At 41.1% G+C, this 23,467-nt stretch overlaps 1 protein-coding gene across 1 annotated transcript in view; it reads left to right on the forward strand.

The window, feature by feature from the left end:
• The window catches only part of nrxn2a (neurexin 2a), an 833,732-nt gene that overhangs the window by 773,505 nt on the left and 36,760 nt on the right, over positions 1-23,467 (forward strand). The window contains exon 18 of the mRNA XM_060936298.1: positions 22,114-22,285. Within this exon, the coding sequence (XP_060792281.1) occupies positions 22,114-22,285 (172 nt within the window). The remainder of the gene's footprint in view (positions 1-22,113; positions 22,286-23,467) is intronic.

The raw sequence follows: 23,467 nt of genomic DNA on the forward strand, positions 1-23,467 counted from the left end.
GACTTGTCCAGGGTGTACCCCGCCTTTCGCCCGTAGTCAGCTGGGATAGGCTGCAGCTTGCCTGCGACCCTGTGGAACAGGATAAAGCGGCTAGAGATAATGAGATGAGATCTCCTGAGTATCTCTGATAAAGCTACAGCTGACTTTAACATGTCTTCAGCTGGACTGGCAATGCCACTTTGACATTCAGAGTACTAATGGCCTGTCCAGATTCCCCCCCCAGGTCAGTGAGAGAGATTGTGAACTATAGCAACAAGCTAGTAACCTCAAGTCAGTTATGCTTCCAACCAGCCAGCTGGAAAAAGACCAAGCATCATTTTTCCAACTGTCAACAGTCTAGTTTCATTGAGACTGTGCTCACTGTGGTCTTAGAGTCCAGTTCTTGACTGACAGGACTGGACCCTGATGTGGTTTTCTGCTGCTGTAGCCCATCCATCTCAAAGTTTGATATTTTCTGTGTTCTGAGATGCTTTTCTGCTCACCACATTTATAAAGAATGATTATTAAATTACCATCGACAAGGCGTTTCTACCCTCTGACTGTTTGTGACTGCTGTATGTGAAAACTCCAGAAGATCAGCAGTTTCTGAAATACTCAAACCAGCTTGTCTGACGCCAATAACCATACCACAGTCAAAGTCACTGAGATCACAGTTTTATCCCCATTCTGTTGTTTAATGTGACCCATAACTGAAACTCTGGACCTGTACCCTTATCAAAAAGAAGTATACTTCAAGTTCATTTTATTAAGTATACTTAAGTAAAGTTAAAACATATTTCCTTAAATATAATTTTGTGTACCAAGTATACTGATATCACTGTACTTACAGTATACTTGTAAGTAAACTAATCTAATACTTCTTGGGATTACATTGGCCCACTTTTGGTTTATAAAAAGTATACTTTAGGTCTAAGAGAAGTAAACTCTGAGTACACAACTAGTATTTTTTTTATTTTGTACTGCAAGTATACCACAAGTAAACTTATATACTAATAGTTTACTAGTTCTATACTTGTCATCCACTCTTTAGTTTACAAAAGCATACTTCATAGTATACTGGAAATATACTGAGTTTACTTGTTTTATACTTCTAGTCCACTTTTTAGTTTACTAAAATATACTTTGTAGTATACTGGAAATATACTATTGGTTTACTCGTTACACACTTCTAGTCCACTTTTCAAGTTATAAAAGTATACTTTACAGCATATTATGAATATACTATTGGTTACTAGTTACATACATTGAGTCCACTTTTTAGTTTTGAAGTATACTGCAGTTACCCTTCTAGGTATACTATTAGTTTTCTAGCCCTAACCCTTACCTCATGCACACTACCAGTAGACAACTTAATTGTTTTTTACCTTAAGGCACAATGAAGTTATAAAGGTAAGAATTCACAAAATAACAACAGATACTCAGGATTAAGAACATATTCATTTTCTTTAAAAATCAAAATGTAAAACAACATTGTATTAAATGCCAAAGTATAAAAACATGGCAGTGGCAACTGAAATTGACATCCAAGCTCTAAAGAAAAATAAATAAATAAATAAATAAAATTTAATTATCCCACTCAGGAGAAATTAAAAAAAAAAAAAGCCTTATATGGAATGACAGACATACCTAAGAGTCAACAATGCTGAAGCACAACTCCAGGGCAAGTACACTTAAACATAAGGCACAAATATTTTAATACTTTTATTACACTTTTGTTAAGTATATATTGATCAAAAGTTTAAGTATAAGCTTAATATACTTAGACTTTTCGATATACTTTTCAGTATAAGCCAGGTATACTTATGTATAACTTTATTAAGTATATCTCTGATAAGTAAAGAAAAAGTAAACTGAAAGCATCTCATCTCATTATCTCTAGCCGCTTTATCCTGTTCTACAGGGTCGCAGGCTAGCTGGAGCCTATCCCAGCTGACTACAGGCGAGAGGCGGGGTACACCCTGGACAAGTTGCCAGGTCATCACAGGGCTGACACATAGACACAGACAACCATTCACACTCACATTCACACCTACGGTCAATTTAGAGTCACCAGTTAACCTAACCTGCATGTCTTTGGACTGTGGGGGAAACCGGAGCACCCGGAGGAAACCCACGCGGACACGGGGAGAACATGCAAACTCCGCATAGAAAGGCCCTCGCCGGCCACGGGGCTCGAACCCGGACCTTCTTGCTGTGAGGTGACAGCGCTAACCACTACACCACCGTGCTGCCCACACCAACCGTAATCTTTCAAATTTAAATCTCTCTAAAACTCTCAAAGAATTGTCAAAACTAACTAAACCAAAGCTTAAAGAAATCTGCAAACGCTTTTCTGTGGACTTTGAGAAATCAATCAGTAAAAAAGTGCTTGTAAATATCATATCGAACGCTTTGAACATCTCTACTTTGGGTGACAGTGAGTCAGCAGCCTTCTTCGTCTGTCAACACGGGTGTTCCAACAATTACTTACCTGCCGAAGTTAAAAGACTGGCAGAAGAGCTTCGAAAGATTGACACTGATCATAGAAGAATCCACAGTGAAATCGTTTTTGCTGGGTGCTGGTTACGACGAGAAAACCGTAAGAAAATACAAAATGCTTTGTACATGCGAACACAAGCAAGGAATTCACTCAGTCAAGTAAGGACTGTAAACACAGCAGAACTGTCAAATTTACTTTTTAAGTTGAAGTTGATTTTGATTTCCTTCACTCTGATTTTCCTCGAGCTCGTATGCTACCGGCTTACGACAATCTTTGGGCAGTTAAAGGAAGCTGTGAGGACTACAGGGTCAAATACTACATTCGATCTCCCTACATAAACACTAAAAGGGGAAGGACATGTAAGCTTACTTACACTGCATTGTTTGCGCTTTGTTTTGAGAGTTGATCCTTCAATAAAGTTGTCCTTTTCAGTTCTTTGAGTGACTTGTGCTTGTTTTTTGGTTTTCGCACTTTTTATGACTAAAACACAAAGACAGACGGGTTGTAGGCTTCATGACTTGGAACATCAGACTTTACTCCAGCACTGAAGTGTGCAGAACACAGTCGTGTGTTGTCTGTCGGTGTAAAATTTTGACGGCAAATTCTGTCTAACCAAGCTTTTCGACGCTTAGCTTCTTTAGGTATTCTTTAAATCAGGAAAAGTTGTTTCTCCCCATGCGAATTTGAAGAAATGACTGAGGTTATCTGACCTAGTAAACAAACATAGCGTCTGGTTACTCCCCAAGACGCAAAGCATTATGGGTAATGTCGAAGTAGTCAATTGCATGAATGAGCAGGTCTGCAGGTGTTGGTTAAAGTGGATGGTGAACCTCTGCATGAAGTTTGATTGTGGAACTTGAAAAGTGGAGCGATTTCTGAGAACTTGGGCTGGAGTATTGGGTGGCTTCTGCATTTGTGGAATAGAGAGCAAGTAGAGAGAAAGTGGAGGTGTTCGGTGCAGAAACTTGATGGAGCTCGGTGGAACTTTATATGTGGTCTCTCTCTCAAACAACAGTTATTTTTAATTGCATTAAGCTAATAACTTTGATTTTGTTGAGACATTGATGACCAACTTCACATCAGAAATTTATCAAACTGTAGCAAAGCTCACCAATACTGAATCACGATTAAATATCTATTGTGCAGCCCTATGTTAAAGTGCATATCACGGGTAAATTCAGGAGCAAGATCAATGTAATTCTCCTATTTTATATTAAACTTTGGTCAAATATCTTTCACATTTTGCATTTTGTGTAATTTTTTTTTAACCTTGCGCAATACCAGAAAAATTCAGTTGAAATCAAGTCATTTGAGGCGAATTGGTCCGCCTCTGAAAAAACTCGGCATTTGGATTTCCCGGGAAACATTGATTTTCGGGCTGCACGGTGGTGTAGTGGTTAGCGCTGTCACCTCACAGCAAGAAGGTCCGGGTTCGAGCCCCATGGCCAGCGAGGGCCTTTCTGTGCAGAGTTTGCATGTTCTCCCTGTGTCCGGGTGCTCCGGTTTCCCCCACAGTCCAAAGACATGCAGGTTAGGTTAACTGGTGACTCTAAATTGACCGTAGGTGTGAATGTGAGTGTGAATGGTTGTCTGTGTCTATGTGTCAGCCCTGTGATGACCTGGCGACTTGTCCAGGGTGTACCCTGCCTTTCGCCCATGGTCAGCTGGGATAGGCTCCAGCTTGCCTGTGACCCTGTAGAACAGGATAAAGTGGCTAGAGATAATGAGATGAGACATTGATTTTCGTGATGTCGCGTGCAGGACGCCTCCCTCTGAATCCTACGTCAGCGTTGGTTTGTTTATGAGAAAACGACCTGATGGTTTGCTGCAAATCTCTTCAACGTTATTACGTAATTATTAAAATGGTTAACAGATGTATCGTAGGAGGGTGTAGCAACATTGCATTCTCCATCCAAAGGTGAAGTAACATTGCGCTCAGGTGACAATTCCATATTTCAATCCAAAATCGCTAGCTGCTAAACTTGGTCTACACAGGCTGTGCACTGAAACCGTGCAACCTCTCGCAGCCTGCTGGCGCTTCCACAGGTGACGTCACGAATCTGTCTCCAGACTCCCTTGGGATTTTTCCAGACGTGTTTTGTTATTTTATTTTTTTCTGCTGTAGACAGATGGCCTTGTGCAAAATTACCCTTCTGGATGAGTGTGTAAAGGGACATTCTTTCATATAAAAAAAACCCACGAATTTGGTCCAGGATATGCACTTTAATGTTATGCAGTGTTGATCTCTTCCTAAATATAACTTTGAATAAACTTGTAAGCGTGAACCAGTGATTCAGAGAAACATCTGCTTCTTTGTCACATCTAAAAGCTATTCTTGGAACAATGCTTCTGTTGTAGAATTGCTATGATTGTTAAGTTTGTCCTAATAATCATGTCTTTGTCACACTACAGGACTCTGTATTGATTCAGAGATTTGTTGTATGATACGCCTGCACACAAAACCAGAGAATGAGATGGGAGCACACTTAACATTCTTCCTTGAAGACTGTAGCTGTGCTTAAAAGCCCTATTCTGAACTTCTGGTCCACAACACAAATGCAAACTGCATCTCTCCCATGCAGTATTCCTCCAAACTGTGTTTGAGGCCAGGCTGTTTCTACTGTCCTTGCTCAGAATTAGCAGAAACAGCCAGGACGAAAATAAGCTGGATATACTCATTGGGTTCTCAGTCCACTGAGCTGCAGCCATAGATGATTTATGGTTGTCCGATATGCAGGGCCTACTGTCAGGCACTAACCCAGAGTCGCCACTCTCTGTGCTCTGAATATGAGATGAAGTGCCTTTAGGGAAGGAGTGTTTTCGCCTGTGGTATGACTGCAGAGCTGCACTGGTGTGCGTTAAGGAAACCGGGAGGGCAAACTACAAGGTGACTTGCCACTTCCTTGTTGAAACTGAACAAAAGTTGCAGCAGAGTCCATGCAGAGGCTCAAAAACAAGTCCGTTTGACACCTTTTATGAGAGAGTGTATTATAATACATGTAATTAAAGTTGATTCATATACTGAAGCAGTTCATAGTATAATATTTATTTCTTAATAAAAAGTTAAACCCTGTTGTTGTTGGGTTTTTTTTTTCATTTGAAATTGCATGTGTAATTTCATCTATATTTTTTTTAATAAAATATTGACTTGTTTTAGTTGGTGCTTGTTGTTTTATTACATAAAGTCTGGAAATCAAATATTCGTAAACCCAAATATTAAAACAATACCCACTAGAGAATATTTCAGTACAAACAGAGTCAACCTGCAAATACAGGTAGGCTATTCTCTGGTTAAGATGTGTACTCTGGAATCTTATTCTTTCTTTCTTTCTTTTTTTAAATAAAAGATATGATAATGTGGGTGGAATGGTGGTGTAGTGGTTAGCACTGTCGCCTCACAGCAAGAAGGTTCTTGGTTTGAGCCCAGTGGCCTACGGGGGCCTTTCTGTGTAGAGTTTGCATGTTCTCCCTGTGTCTGTGTGGGTTTCCTCCGGGTGCTCCGGTTTCCCCCGCAGTCCAAAGACATGCTGTTAGGTTAACTGATGACTCTCAATCGTTCCTTGGAGAGGGATGGGCTCTGCCAAGTTTAAATGCCCTAGACACACCAACAACGGACTATTAAAATGTCATCAGTGGTGCCCCTATGGCCCTTGCTGGCTATGGGATGAAGATGATGATGTGATTTAAAAAAAAAAAAACTGTTCTACTGTAAACATCTTGTTGGCATATATATATACACACACTACCATTCAAAAGTTTGGGGTCACTTTGAAATTTCCTTATTTTTGAAAGAAAAGCACTGTTCTTTTCAATAAAGATCACTTTAAACTAATCAGAAATACACTCTATACATTGCTAATGTGGTAAATGACTATTCTAGCTGCAAATGTGTGGTTTTTGGTGCAATATCTCCATAGGTGTATAGAGGCCCATTTCCAGCAACTCTCACTCCAGTGTTCTAATGGTACAATGTGTTTGCTCATTGCCTCAGAAGGCTAATGGATGATTAGAAAACCCTTGTACAATCATGTTAGCACAGCTGAAAACAGTTGAGCTCTTTAGAGAAGCTATAAAACTGACCTTCTTTTGAGCAGATTGAGTTTCTGGAGCATCACATTTGTGGGGTCGATTAAATGCTCAAAATGGCCAGAAAAATGTCTTGACTATATTTTCTATTCATTTTACAACTTATGGTGGTAAATAAAAGTGTGACTTTTCATGGAAAACACAAAATTGTCTGGGTGACCCCAAACTTTTGAACGGTAGTATATATATTTTTTAGTTGAAAAATATATGACATGCACAGCATACATACATAGACCCTTACCATTTTTCCCATTAGAATGTGTTTTAGTAGCTAGGTCAATAGTGTGTGTGTGTGGTGTACTTTGTAGGGTATGCATACATATTATAGTGAACCTAACTGCCCCAGTACCTATCCCCAGCCACTCTTATGCCCTTGTGGTGTCAGTGGCAGCAGTATTAATGATCGCTGTGTTGTAACTTGACCATGAAGCTGCCTACTTTTGATTTTCCCGTAAAAACTGCAGGTGCATTTACAGAACTCCTGCAACACCTTCAGGCGAGACTTATCCCAGACGGATTCTTCAGGCAAGGCTCAGGTTCTAATGCTAGATGCTCCTTCCTTCCTTTTTCCCATAAATTCCAGCATTTATACCACTTTGATTTGCATTAGTTATGTTAAGTGAGGCCCTAAATTTGCTATAAAAGAATCAGAGGAGCGTAGCTCAGCAATTTGAAGTGCAGATCCATCATTGCTGTTCTCACAAAAAAACATGATCATGCACTGGAATGTCTAGATAGTCATTTAAATCAAGGCCATTATTGCTCCACATCCGGCTCTTTGATTCTATGGCCTGACTGTCCATCCATATGACCACCACCTAAGATCAAGCTAAAGCAGGGGTGTCCAAACTGATCCATAAAGGGCCGTGTGGCTGCAGGTTTTCATTCCAGCCATGCAGCAGCACCCTGATTTGGCTTATTCAATCAACTGACACACCCACCCTTTAATCAAGGGTGGGTGTGGCTGCAAGTATTTGACTATGTGAAGACAGTTCAGTTGATTGAATGAGCCAAGTCAGGTGTGCTGCTGCATGGCTGGAATGAAAACCTGCAGCCACACGGCCCTTTATGGATCAGTTTGGACACCCCTGAGCTAAAGAAACATCTCACAAGAAATAAAAATGATCAAAAGGAATCGATGACAGGAGACTGAAGAGTGTTTTAGAACAAATCGAATGAGAATGCAGCCAGGTGCCTTTAGGTTAGCCCACTTGAGCACAGCATAGTCCATTGATATGCATGATGCAGAGTGACATGAAACGTGAGAGCATAACATGGCAGACAGCTTAACCACAAGAAGAAAACGAAGAAGGGAATCAACCGGGGAACATTCCAAGAATACAAATCCAGGCTCTGTCCCACTTTTTCTATATTCAGCTGCCTGCGATGTAAAGGGAAGTGTTTCATTACAAACCCACATCAGCCACCTGAGTCCTGCTCAATGCTCTCCAGCTCCAGAGCTCCACCTTCAGGAAGCCCTGAATCATCATCAGAGAAGGTCTTCATGGTGTGGGTGTAGCACAGGACCACCCTCAACTTAAAAAAAAAAAAGCTGGACTGGGAAACATGCCAAATACCTACTGGCTTTATCGCCATGTTAGGAGTCACTGAAAATCAGGTGAATGTCGTGGCATGTAGTCAGTTTAATTCTAGCTATTCTAAGCCCATTGCATATTAGCTTGGGGGAACCTAATGAGCGAGGCTTGGCTGTCCAGGCTTATCTTTGGGCTCTGATTAAGTGTGAAGGTCATACGCTGTGACACCTATTAACATGCAGTGTTTGTGAGCAAACATTCAGGTGAGCTTGGTGGGTGCTGCCCGGCTAAATGTCAGCCTCCCTGGGCAACTCTCGCTCATGAACTGGAAAGATATATTTGTCTTTCATCAGTGCTATCTCCATCTTCCATGCCAGACAGCTGTCTCTTATCAGATAGTCTCACACCCCATTATTAACATCAGCGTCTCTCATCATTATAATCTTACCTCTTGGCTTTGACGCAAAAAAGTAGGACAGCCTTTTTCCAAAAAAAAAAAAAAGTGAAGCTTCCTCACGAGCAGAGCACAGAACATGAATGCTTGTCAGACTTTTAAATGCAGACCCTATGCTGCAAGACATAACGTGTCCCGATAATAAAAACTTCACGACAATTGAAATGTCTCTCGTTCTCTTTTCCCCATCAGTCCCCTCCTGTCTTGCACCAGCTCCGTTCTCTGACATCTTTTATATCTTTAAGAAGGGTTACAATGGAAACATTTCAAACATTTTCACCCACATCAGCCACACAAAAGGAGTTCCTTTACTGAAAATCGTCCCCAAAATAATGATAAGCGGCTAAATTGAAAGGCAGCCGAGGCAAATGTCTGAATGTGGCTGTAGCAAAGACTGTCGCGTTGTGTTAGCCATTTCCTATATTCTCGCTGATTATTTCAGTCAGATTAGGCCCTAGAAGCCTAATGGGTGTTATTGTCCTTCCAGAAATCTGCAATCTATTTTCTGCCACACAGCATCAACTTTAGAGTTCAAATCAGAAACCCGGGTGTGCTGGATTATTAAATCAGAGCCGTGCTGCCTTTAAGCATGAGCTCGGTTTATAGAAAGAAGTGTAAAGATAAGGGCAGATATAACATTTGTGTCTGAAATATGCCCATTCAGATGTTATAATTCATTCTTTATAGGGCTGTAATGGTGCTTCAAAGCAATTGCACATCCACTTGTAACATTAATAGGAAATTCAAGGACATGTTAAGTATCTCTAGAGATGCTTTGAGAGCAATAAACATGGAATGCGTGTGAAAGCCCACCCAAATGCATCTGATCTTGAAATGAGAAGTGGGATGTTAATATTAGCATGTTTGGAAAGCTTGGAAGTCTCTAGCAGCCACACTTTATACAAGGGACTGTGTATTTTTTAGTCATTCTAGTTTTGTCTCATAACAGAAATTAAATAATGGTTATTATAGAAACGGGTTCAGTTCGTCTGGTCATGTTTTCCTTTCCGGGCCATATCTTTAAAGGGGAACTGAAGTCATTTTTAAACTTGCTTTATTTCTTAATTAACGTGTTATTCAATTACATTTTGGGTTTTAGTAACCTCATATCGTGACTCGTATTGGCAACTAATTGCAATTAAATATTATACTTATCGGCCTATTCGGTTTTTAGCCGTGTTGAATTTAGTTCGTTTGGTCCATGGCAGGCGTCGCTTATCCACGCAATCTTCACGAGACTCGCACGAGACTTCGAAACGTGAAGTGTCAGCCAGGTGTCAGGGCCACCATTTTGAAAACTGTTTTCCAAACGGAATATTGCACAAAAATGAGTTTAAATGATGATTACTGCCTACTTTTTTCAAACTTTCCTGATTGCTATCAAAACAAACAAAACTTCCGGCTTGATTACATCAGCATTCGAAAGAGGGCGCGTGCGTCTTTTGACAACGTTGGCAGATGTTAGTGACTTTGATTTCTGCTGTACATTTTACTTCCATCCTACGATGTCTCGCACAGGTCTCAACGAATCTTGTTTTTGGCCATTGTTTTGACATATAGGCTGATATATTACATAGCATATTTCAAACACTCATAACTTGCTATAGCAGTGACAAAATAGCGATCAAAATTGCATTCCTATATTTAATAAAATGAGAAATATAATTTTGATAAAAAAATTTGCCTTCAGTTCTCCTTTAAAACTACTGAAGATATCTTCATGAAACTTTGTATACATATCAAGCAACATGTGAACTGGTGCCTTTTGCTATTTTAGATCTCATCTCATCTCATTATCTCTAGTTGCTTTATCCTGTTCTACAGGGTCACAGGCAAGCTGGAGCCTATCCCAGCTGACTACGGGCGAAAGGTGGGGTACACCTTGGACAAGTCGCCAGGTCATCACAGGGCTGACACATAGACACAGACAACCATTCACACTCACATTCACACCTACGGTCAATTTAGAGTCACCAGTTAACCTAACCTGCATGTCTTTGGACTGTGGGGGAAACCGGAGCACCCGGAGGAAACCCACGCGGACAACATGCAAACTCCGCATAGAAAGGCCCTTGCCGGCCATGGGGCTCGAACCCAGAACCTTCTTGCTGTGAGGCGACAGTGCTAACCACTACACCACCGTACCGCCGCTATTTTAGATTTTTGAAAAAAATATTTTTCAAATTGTTACATAGAAAATAGATTTTGACTTCGTTTCCACAGCATATATCCAAAACTATTCATGATACGGATTTGAAACTTGGTATACATGTTAACAAGATGATGTAGATGTGCCTTATCATACTAAGAAATTTGAGAAATTTTAATTTTTCATGTTTCCATGGAAACAATTTCTCAGGTTAGTCTTAGGGGTAGGTTTTGTTTCTGGAGCAGACCTTGAAAACTGAGTGGTATGGTCTTGAAAGTTGGTATATGTGTTGATTAAGTAATGTATATGTGCCTTTTGATACTTTAATTTTTAGCCTACCTGGACCAAAGGTCCTGTGGGTTTATGCCGTGGGCTGCTGAGGTCAGTGTAAAGACGTAGGGTTGGTTTCCTGCAGCAGAACTTGAAAAATATGACAAATAATATCTTGAAACTTGGTATATAGTTGGTATATAGGGCAGGAGATATAGATGACTCTGTCTTCTTGTTTGATTATTGTGTCAGGGGTAGGTTTCTTGCCTTCCTCAAAAGTGCTAAATATATTCTTCTTCTTTATTTGCCTTGTCTGGAGCAGACATTGGTGGTCATGAGCCTCCATTTTTCTCGGTTATTTGAGGTCCTTATGAACGTGTTATTGTCGATGCTATTGTCAGTAGCTAAATATATTATTTATATTAATACATTTACCAAAGGAGGGCGGCACGGTGGTGTAGTGGTTAGCGCTGTCGCCTCACAGCAAAAAGGTCCGGGTTCGAGCCCCGTGGCCGGCGAGGGTCTTTCTGTGAGGAGTTTGCATGTTCTCCCCGTGTCCGTGTGGGTTTCCTCCGGGTGCTCCGGTTTCCCCCACAGTCCAAAGACATGCAGGTTAGGTTAACTGGTGACTCTAAATTGACTGTAGGTGTGAATGTGAGTGTGAATGGTTGTCTGTGTCTATGTGTCAGCCCTGTGATGACCTGGCGACTTGTCCAGGGTGTACCCCGCCTTTCGCCCATAGTCAGCTGGGATAGGCTCCAGCTTGCCTGCGACCCTGTAGAAGGATAAAGCAGCTAGAGATAATGAGATGAGATGAGATGAGATGAGATGAGATGAGATGAGATGAGACATTTACCAAAGTACAGAGGTGGCCAAAAGTATGTGGTCACCTGAGTTTTGAACATCCCATTCCAAAACCATGGTCATTAATATTGATTTGTCCCCCCTTTGCTAGAATAACTGCATCCATTCTTCTGGGAAGGCTTTCCACTAGATTTCAGAAATTGGCTGTGGGAGTTTGTGTCCATTCAGCCACAAGAACACAGAAAGGTCTGGCATGAAGGCCTGGCACAAAGTTGGGTTCCAGTTCTTCCCAAAGGTGTTCAGTGGGGTTGAGGTCAGGGCTGTGTGCAAGCATTCAAGTTCTTCCACTCCAACCTTGGCAGTCATGTCTTCATGGAGCTCACTTTGTGCACAGGGGCATTGTCATGCTGGAACAGGTTTGGGCCTCTTAGTTCCATTTAAAGGAAATCTTAATTCTATGACATAGAGACATTCTGGACAATTGTGTGTCTCCAACTTTGTGGTAACATTTTTGGAAAGAACCACAAATGAGTTTTATGGTCAGGTGCCCATATACTTTTGACTAGATATAGCATATCAACATCTGCCAGGTCCAGGCATTTACTTTATTTTTAGCTTTACTTGTTACCTGTCCTCCTCATGCCTCATGGCACATAGGGCCTTCACAGAGCTCCTCCACCTCTCCTTGTTGGCCGCCATGTCGTCCTCGTCCCATGTACCTCGTCCAATGTACTCCAAGCCTGTTCTTTCCTGTTCCACAGTCCGTCTCCATTTCATCAAAACTATCTCATGAGGTGGTGCCATGGCGTCCCCTTTAAATGGCAAATTTGCTCTGCTTCTGGTTTCTGTAATAAGGTGTTTTTACAGGAGCAGGTTATCAGCCCTCAGCCGAACCCCCAACCTGGAGGACCAGTGGATCACTCTTCTTCGGGCCCCTACCCTTTGACCTGTCTGGCTTGGGTGACCCTACCGGGAGTGCATGGCTCCCACCGGCATAGGTCTAGGGGTCACTGGGACACACAAACCACCCCACCACAATAAGGTGGTGATCCCACAGGGTAGTGTTTTTAGCTTTAGCAACCTCTAATTCTAGATGTGCATTGGAAAGTCAATTTTAAATCACGTTCATTTCATAATAATCCTTGAAGAAAAGACTTTTGCTTCAGCTTAGTCAATCAGCATAATCTCTTGATAGTTTTATGGAGGATGATCCTCTTCTAGCCATTTTATCAATCATTTCAGAATACGGTTTGAAAGTCGTACGTAAAGCCAGCTCAGAATGATAGGTGTATTGACTGGCATTGAGAATTATTTTCGGCCATAATTTCGTATCTGCAAAGTCAGATAATAAAATCAAGAAATTATTTTTGTTGTTGTTTATCCTGTCAGAATTTTGAGACAATAATCAAATAATCTTTCTTTCTTTCTTTCTTTCTTTCTTTCTTTCTTTCTTATTTATTTATTTATTTATTTATTTTCTGTTACTAAGCCTCACATTTTGTAAGTGTTGATCTATTTTAGGAAATCCTTAGCCTGACTACTGAGTGACAAAGGGAGTAATGGAGAAATAAAGAGAAAGAAGAGTTAGGGAAAGAGATGATGATGATGATGATGATGATGATGAAAGTGTATGATTTTCTTCACCTTCCCATCTATGCTCTCATCTGAATCTAGCCTGTACTCCTCCACTTCCAATCAGCAGCCCACCAGCTGAGCAGGCAGATGTGCAACAGCAAAGAGCAGTGGGCTGATGTGATTGTGTTCCGACTAGACAGACAGTACCTTCATTGCAGGGACAGATCTGTATGAGTCCTGCAGGCTAGTTTTATCCTTCAGCCAGCTCAGGAGAAGACACAGAGTATTATTAGCATTCACTGGGCACCAAATGCAATTGTCATACATCATAAATGTGCTCGGGTTTCCGTCGGTGGGGGGGTTTATAGCATCAACGAAGCTGACTTTATGTTAGGACTGTTAATGTTATAGTCATGTTGTCTGTTGTTGCCCAAATGAGGATGGGTTCCCTTTTGAGTCTGGTTCCTCTCGAGGTTTCTTCCTCATGTCATCTGAGGGAGTTTTTCCTTGCCACCGTCACCACAGGCTTGCTCATTGGGAGTAGATTAGGGATAAAATTAGCTCATATTTTAAGTTGTTCAAATTCTGTAAAGCTGTTTTGTGACAATGTTTATTGTTAAAAGCGCTATACAAATAAACTTGACTTGACTTGACTTAAATGATTAATCGTAAAACATCAGGGTCCATTTGAACAGAATTTACGCTGCTCTGACAGTGAATCAAGGCATTTTTGCAAACTTAACAGTGAATCTAGTAGGATATCTGAGGCGTCAGGGAGACCAGAGTGTTCTCAGTCAATCTAACCTGCTAATACTGACAGGAACCAATGGGATGCTGCTGCATGCAATTCTATAAGGTGTGTTTCCAAAAATAATAATGAACCAATAATGAACTAAAGACCAGTCATCTCTGGTCTTCAGCAAACTACCTACTCTGGAGGAGGAACTAATAAGGTTCATGGAACTATAGCCCAGGTTCCTCAAAATCAACCCTGGTTCCTCAAAAAATACACACGTTGCTGTTGTTGTTAAGTTCCTTGAAAAATACATACAGTTGTTGTTGGGTTTTTTTAAACCCCTTCGGACATAATGTGTACAGTCGTACACATGAAGTTCCATAGCATGAAGTTCCATAGCATTTTTGCTTGTGTCCAAAGGGGTTAAGTTCCGTTTTGGGGTTGGGTTTTTTTTTTTGCTTGTTTGTTTGAAGTCCCTGGGTACCTGAAAAGGTTCCTGGAAGTTAAACGGAGCTACAGAGAAATTATAAGTAGTTCAGATGTCTAGAACTGAGTATGTTTAGTAGTTATTCCATGAAATCGAGTCGTACACGAGCTAATACCCGATGAGGTGCGTAGCGCTGAGTTGGCTATAAGCCATGTACAATGAGATTGAGTGGAATAACTGTTTTATTCTATTCACATTCACTGGATTTTGAGAAGCAGAGCATTTTTATTTTTTGCAAATTCAATAAACATAAACTTTATACAAAATGTCCAACCAAATCATTTCCACTTAAAATGTAAAAAAACAGTGAAATGAGAGTAGCAATTTGTGATAAATGCTATAATAATAATTCTTGAAAAATATATACAGTGGTGCTTGAAAGTTTGTGAACCCTTTAGAATTTTCTATATTTCTGCATAAATATGACCTAAAACATCATCAGGTTTTCACACAAGTCCTAAAAGTAGATAAAGAGAACCCAGTTAAACAAATGACACAAAAACATTGTACTTGGTCATTTATTTATTGAGGAAAATGATCCAATATTACATATCTGTGAGTGGCAAAAGTGTGTGAACCTCTAGGATTAGCAGTTAATTTGAAGGTGAAATTAGAGTAAGGTGTTTTCAATCAGTGGGATGACAATCAGGTGTGAGTGGGCACCCTGTTTTATTTAAAGAACAGGGATCTATCAAAGTCTGATCTTCACAAGTGTGGAAGTGTATCATGGCATGAACAAAGGAGATTTCTGAGGAGCTCAGAAAAAGCGTTGTTGATGCTCATCAGGCTTGAAAAGGTTACAAAACCATCTCTAAAGAGTTTGGACTCCACCAATCCACAGTCAGACAGATTGTGTACAAATGGAGGAAATTCAAGACCATTGTTACCGTCCCCAGGAGTGGTCGACCAACAAAGATCACTCCAAGAGCAAGGCGTGTAATAGTTGGCAAGGTCACAAAGGACCCCAGGGTAACTTCTAAGCAACTGAAGGCCTCTCTCACATTGGCTAATGTTAATGTTCATGAGTCCACCATCAGAAGAACACTGAACAACAATGGTGTGCATGGCAGGGTTGCAAGGAGAAAGCCACTGCTCTCCCAAAAGAACATTGCTGCTCGTCTGCAGTTTGCTAAAGATCACGTGGACAAGCCAGAAGGCTATTGGAAAAATGTTTTGTGGACGGATGAGACCAAAATAGAACTTTTTGGTTTAAATGAGAAGCGTTATGTTTGGAGAAAGGAAAACACTGCATTCCAGCATAAGAACCTTATCCCATCTGTGAAACATGGTGGTGGTAGTATCATGGTTTGGGGCTGTTTTGCTGCATCTGGGCCAGGGCGGCTTGCCATCATTGATGGAACAATGAATTCTGAATTATACCAGCGAATTCTCAAGGAAAATGTCAGGCCATCTGTCCATGAACTGAATCTCAAGAGAAGGTGGGTCATGCAGCAAGACAATGACCCTAAGCACACAAGTCATTCTACCAAAGAATGGTTAAAGAAGAATAAAGTTAATGTTTTGGAATGGCCAAGTCAAAGTCCTGACCTTAATCCAATCAAAATGTTGTGGAAGGACCTGAAGTGAGCAGTTCATGTGAGGAAACCCACCAACATCCCAGAGTTGAAGCTGTTCTGTACGGAGGAATGGGCTAAAATTCCTCCAAGCCGGTGTGCAGGACTGATCAACAGTTACCGGAAATGTTTAGTTGCAGTTATTACTGCACAAGTAGGTCACACCAGGTACTGAAAGCAAAGGTTCACATACTTTTGCCACTCACAGATATGTAATATTGGATCATTTTCCTCAATAAATAAATGACCAAGTATAATATTTTTATGTCATTTGTTTAACTGGGTTCTCTTTATCTCCTTTTAGGACTTGTGTGAAAATCTGATGTTTTAGGTCATATTTATGCAGAAATATAGAAAATTCTAAAGGGTTCACAAACTTTCAAGCACCACTGTATATACATTCTTACCATCAATTACTTTCATTCCATATTTTGTTGCTTTTTTCATATATTTTGGGGTTTTGTTTTCGAGTAGAGTTGTTATTTCGTCCTCGGTTGGTTCAGCAACATGCTCCGCCATTTTGTTTTTCTCTACTCATGGTATATGATCTGATATCAAGTCAAGTCAAGTTTATTTTTATAGCACTTTTAACAATAGACATTGTCACAAAGCAGCTTTACAGAATTTGAATGACTTTAAACATGAGCTAATTTGATCCCTAATCTATCCCCAATGAGCAAGCCTGTGGCGACGGTGGCAAGGAAAAACTCCCTCAGACGACATGAGGAAGAAACCTCGAGAGGAACCAGACTCAAAAGGGAACCCATCCTCATTTGGGTGATAACAGTCAACGTGATTATAACATTTTTAACAGTTTTAACATGAAGTCAGTTTCGTTGATGTTATAAACTCTTCATTGATGGAAGCTTGAGTGCAAAACTGTTCATGACAACTGCAGTCCTAAAGTTAGCAAGTCAACTGTAGTCCTCAGCCATAAAAGCATTACTGTAAGTGTCCAGAGCGTCTTCCAAGTGTGACTTTCGACTGTCCATATGAGGCCGTCCTCTACAGGAGCGATGTGATGAGACTCCAACCAGACGTAGGGCATCAGGACGGATCAAGCAGGTCCGAGGAGCAGAAGAGGTCAGCATCTCGATCTCAGGATTGACATGTAACTCAGAGGGACATATGGGGGAGGGGGGAGAGAAAGAGAGAGAAAACACATCCTAGTAGTAGAGTAGCCAATCAGAACGTGCAATTGCTCATATCCAGTGAATGTGGATAAAATAATACTATAATGCATGTTTGCCCAAAGTGGCTCTTTGTACATGGAGTGGAAACCAAATGAGCCTAATTTGGATTGTTGAATGTCAGTGGTGATTGAAAAGAGCATGTACAGTATGTGGGACTCTCACAGTGCACAAAAGCCCCCAGCCATCTCCACAACCCAAACTGTCAGACTTGTTTTGCAGGATGTTTGGCATTTGGGGATTAGAGCTGGGTGTTTTGTACTCTAGCCTGCAGGGACAGCCTGTTGACAGGAGATCTCTCCTCTGGCTCATAGCATCGCCTGCTCGTTACCGACTGCCCTGAAGAGATTATTCACTCTCCACACTCTTCCCTGGATGCCATCATCAGCTCTGTGTCACACTCAGACCCTAAATCAGCTATTCGTCTAATCAGCGCTATTGTTCTTGGATATAACTTTCCTGATCCACTGACGTAAGCTTCACCTCCACGTGACCTTCTCACCATTGTAAGCCTGTTGATCCAATAAAGTGCTATTTTGTCTGTTCATAACCTTGAATATGAACTCGTATTAGAAAGTAAGATGGAGCTCATGAAGGAGTGTGACGTGAGGCCCTCTCTTGTGCAATAACTGAATCTCAGAGCCAGGTTTGACTATTCCAGTGTTGTAATGAAATGATTTCCGTGCTCTGAGCAGTGCATGGCATGTTTCAGCAGATGGTTAATGAGTCGTCTACAAGTAAGATAGCAAGCCTATTGGAAGAGAACCTGTCATTGAGGAAGATAGACAGGCGGAAGGCAGGAGAGGAAGCAGAGGATGGCTGATAAGGAACACATGGCAGAATTCCATCTTCTGAGTGCCAGATGATAGTATTAAGCACTACACTGGCACTCTCTCAGGAGCCAGATGGAGTATTTTGCCTTTACTGACTTAAGCGCACTTTTAAGGAAAAGGATTCCTTAAGGGTCCTTTGGGTGAATAAAGGTGTTTTTAAGCTATATAAACATCCATCACCTATATCACTTATCCGTCAGGGTCGTGGGGGGAGCTGGAATAATGGTGTAAACAACCATTTACACTCGCATTCATACCTAAGGGCAATTTAGAGTCGCTAGTTGATCTAATCTGCATGTCTTTGGACTATGGGAGGAAACCCAAGCAGGCACAGGTAGAACATGCAAACTCCAAACTGAAACACTTCTGTTGTCAGTTCGAACCCAGAACCTTCTTAACCACTTCACTGCTTTTTAAACAAATTCATTCTAAATGGAAAACCCTACGATGTCAGGTAAACCCTGTGTTGTAGGGTCCTGCATACATTCTTTCACCCAAAGAGAAAATCAAGCAAACAGTTTAGTGTGCAAAATTAAACCTTTTCTGAGAGAAATTATTATATGAGATGCCTAATGTAGACAGTGATTAAGACGTTGGACTTCAGATTGCAAGGTTCTAAGTTCAAATCCCAGCACTGCCAAGTTGCTGCTGCTGGACCTTTAACTGCTCAGTTGTCTCATCTCATCTCATTATCTCTAGCCACTTTATCCTGTTCTACAGGGTCGCAGGCAAGCTGGAGCCTATCCCAGCTGACTACGGGCGAAAGACGGGGTACACCCTAGACAAGTCGCCAGGTCATCACAGGGCTGACACATAGACACAGACAACCATTCACACTCACATTCACACCTACGGTCAATTTAGAGTCACCAGTTAACCTAACCTGCATGTCTTTGGACTGTGGGGGAAACCGGAGCACCCGGAGGAAACCCACGCGGACACGGGGAGAACATGCAAACTCCGCACAGAGAGGCCCCCGCCGGCCACGGGGCTCGAACCCGGACCTTCTTGCTGTGAGGCGACAGCGCTAACCACTACACCACCGTGCCGCCCTGCTCAGTTGTATAAACGAGATAAATGTAACTTCCTCTGGGTAAGGGTGCCTGCCAAAAGCATAAGTACATTGGCCAAACACCAAGCCCAAGGTAGGAATCCATCCTGGATGGGACACTAAACAATCAAAGGGCATAATTCACACAATAATTCACACCTGGAGTCAATCCAATTCTGGTATGTTTTCATGAGGTGGGAGGAAACAGAAGAACCCAGAGAAAACCCATGAGGAGAAAATATGAAACCTGCACTGACAGTAACTTGAATTCATAATCAAACCTGGACACTGTGAGGCAGCAAGCCTAGCCTCTGCACCACTGATAAGCATGTTTAATAAAACAAAAATAGAGAGTTAGATAAATTCTAGCAAGCCTGTTAACGACATTCAGTGGAGTGAATCTGTCGAATGAAAATTGCCTTACTACAAGCTTATGTAACCACACTTTACAGCCTACTGCTAATCCAAAAAGTAGCCAGTTGGATTTTAGCCCACATTTCTCATTATCTCATTTTATCTGCTTTTTTTTTTTAAACCAGTGGCTTTATTTTGCTTGTGTTTCTCATTAGAATAAACTAGGAATCATTGAATCACATCTTTTTTCTGGTACAGTATGTCTACTGTACTTTGTTAAAAGGCACATCTACATCACCTTGTTAACATGTATACCAAGTTTCAAATCCGTATCGTGAATAGTTTTGGATATATGCTCCGGAAACGAACACTGCTCTTAGAAACTAAGTCAAAATCTATCTTCTATGTAAAAATATTTTTTTCAAAAATCCAAAATAGCAAAAGGCACCAGTTAGCATGTTGCTTGATATGTATACAAAGTTTCATGAAGCTATCTCCAGTAGTTTTAAAGATATGGCCTGAAAACTTCATTTGGGCGGGGGATATAGAAACGGGTTCCATCCATCCGTCCAGCTGTCCGTCCATCCGGTCACGTTTTCATTTCCGGGCCATATCTTTAAAACTACTGAAGATATCTTCAGGAAACTTTGTATACATATCAAGCAACATGTGAACTGGTGCCTGTTGCTATTTTGGATTTTTGAAAAAAAGCATTTTTCAAATTTTTACATAGAAAATAGATTTTGACTTTCTAAGGGCAATGTTTGTTTCCGGAGCATATATCCAAAACTATTCATGATATGGATTTGAAACTTGGTATACATGTTAACAAGGTGATGTAGATGTGCCTGTTCATACTAAGAAATTTGAGAAGTTTTAATTTTTCATGTTTCCATGTAAACAATTTCAGACTTAGTCTCTCAGGTTAGTCTAAGGGGTAGGTTTTGTTTCCGGAGCAGAACTTGAAAATTATGAGTGGTAGGGTCTTGAAAGTTGGTATATGTGTTGATTAAGTAATGTATATGTGCCTTTTAATACTAAGAAATGTGAGAAATTTTAATTTTTAGCTCACCTGGACCAAAGGTCCGGTGGGTTTATGCCATGGGCTGCTGAGGTCAGAGTAAAGAGGTAGGGTTGGTTTCCTGCAGCAGAACTTGAAAAATGTGACAAATAATATCTTGAAACTTGGTATATAGTTGGTATAAAGGGTGGGGGATATAGATGACTCTGTCTTCTTGTTTCTTACTGTTTTAATTTCTGAGAAAGTACATTTTGTTGTATGTGTTCTGAAACTCTCTCCAAGTGCCATTGCATGACAGTATATTTTTCCCACAACACCCAGCTGTAATACTGCTCAAACACACAGCATGATATTTGATTTTAATTCTATGCAAAATATGATGTCTGTTATTTAATTTGTATTTAAATAGTTAGCTGTAGAAGTTACATATAGCTGCTGATGTTTCTCATCGGAGGCTGGACTGTACACGCCTACATGCGACAGAAGTTCTTACACATCCACAAGAGACAAATACAACAGAATGACTTGATGCTTGCTAGTCTGAATGTAGGGTACGCTGCTGTGCATAATATCTCAGAATTTCTTAACCGTTTCATAATCAGAAATGCAACTCATTAAAAAAATAAAATTTTAACTTCAACATTTCTTATAAAAGTTGCTTGGTGACTGGAGTTGTTCGGCTCCTACACTATACTGCTGCTAATTTATGTATATGTATAATTATCCTCATTTGTATGGTAAAGAGTTGTGATTTTAGACACTGATGCTTGTTATCCTTGTCCTTCAGTCTCCGGTACGTGTTCTATATTCATCGTATGTTGCATTTGATATTTGTCAGGCATCAACATCTAAATGAGAAGCTGTCAGTTGAGGCCGGAGAGAAAGGAAGACTATATCCGAACTTGGAACGTGGGCGGAAGTTTGATCAGCCTGGCTCAGTTGTGTCCGAGCAGATAGATAGGGCTGGTTTGTGAATGCCAGCTCTGGCTTTCTTCCCACTGGCTTCAGACTGTTGGATATAGTGGGTCATGACAAGGCTGTAAAACAGCTGAGCTTTCTCTCTGTTTCAGCAGCCTGCCACATTAGCACTGCGACCTGCAATTCCCCAATGCAGCAGGCGAGAGCTAGCGCCATGGCGAACCCCGCCCTGAACTCGCTGCCTCTCAGCAGCGTCACCCAGCGACAGAATGATTTAATGCACAGGCTGTTTCCGCTGGAGGCAGGAGACGAGTCAGAAACAAAAACAGCAGGAAAGTGCCAGAACTGATACTTGTCAGAGAGATGCTGGTGAGGGGGCAGGGGAGGCAAGTGAGACAAGGGGACGGGTGATGAATGTAAAACATAGAGACATACTTCATTTCCCACCTGCATTACGTAGGCCATTGCTCTCCCAAGGGTGAATACAGCATGACAAGGCAGACAGATGTTTCTCTTTCACGTCAGCGTGTGACCTTGGCATTTCCTCTGCATTTTTGTTCCTTCTTTCTGAATGGATTTTTTCCCCTTCTCTTACAGGAACAAGGAAAAATCTGTGTCATCTTCAATGTGGGCACTGATGACATCACTATAGATGAGCCAGCAGTTGTTGTGAACGATGGCAAGTACCACGTAGTGCGCTTCACCCGCAGCGGGGGTAATGCCACCCTCCAGGTGGACAACCAACCCGTCATTGAGCGCTACCCAACAGGTAAGACCCTACTGCTGGCCACAAATAACAGACTATAGGCGAGAACCTCCAACATGAGAAGTGTGATATGTTGTTTGTGTGCTGGAGAGAGGCCAACACCATGCACAAGCATGGGCACACAGTCAAAGAGTCAGAGAGAGAGAAAGATAAAGAAATATGAGTGACACAGCTAGCTCCAAAGACGCAATTATCACTTCTCAAAATAAACCACAGTGGCTGCATTTTTGTCCTCCAAAATCTAACGAATGCTGTTTGAAGACTTTGGCATTAATTTAGAAGCATACTGGCAGCCCACCTCATGCCAGAGTGCAAGCTGATGTATATTTGTGAATGCACGTCATTAGGTTTTTAAGTGTGCCATTTTGCCTTCAGATTATTCCCAGCTTCTGAATCACCGAGTGAAGGGCCTAAATAACCACCTCATGAACAATCTAATAACAATTGCAAATTACCACATTTTGCTCCAAGCTTAATACATTCAGCCCCGGATGAATTTGGATCCTTTACAGTAGGTAGCCAGCCAGCTTTCCTCTGAGCAGCCTGAGGAGTGAATCTGCAGTGCTGCTGCTGCTGCTGCTGAATATATTCCTCCAGACAAATTTGAAATTACAAAGCAGCCTTTCATTTTTCCTGGCAACTAAAATGGCTGAAATAACCTTGTCTTCTTAAAGGAAAATTCCACCCTGAAGCACGTTAAATATTTTTATTCTCAAATATTTGTGGTGTATGATACATGAAGCCGTTTTTTTCTGACACGTGATGCGTCCGTGTCGCAGCATTAGTTTGTAAGTTTGGTAACCAAGTGTCTTTTTTTAATCATGGAAAATAATTTTATGTCTACAGTGTCAACAATAATAAAAAAATACATTAATAATACATTTGAATAACATCAAGACATTCTAACAAGACAGTTAAAAAAATTTTTTCGAAAGGTTCAATACAAAATTTTCATATCAAATGAGCTGCTTCCAGTCGAAGTCACTACATGCCCCAATACACAATCCTCCTCAGTCTTCTTTTCTTACAAAAAGCTGGGGATTTGCGTGTTAGAAGTCATGTATTTTGTAAACTGCCAGCTCCACGGCCAGTCTACCAATCTTATTTTGATCATGAATCAATAAAGATTACAACACTGATTGGTTGAAAGGTGAGGGACGTTGAATTCGTCTGCAAGAAACCACA

Source organism: Neoarius graeffei, chromosome 12, assembly GCF_027579695.1.
Source record: "Neoarius graeffei isolate fNeoGra1 chromosome 12, fNeoGra1.pri, whole genome shotgun sequence".
Lineage (NCBI taxonomy): Eukaryota > Metazoa > Chordata > Actinopteri > Siluriformes > Ariidae > Neoarius > Neoarius graeffei.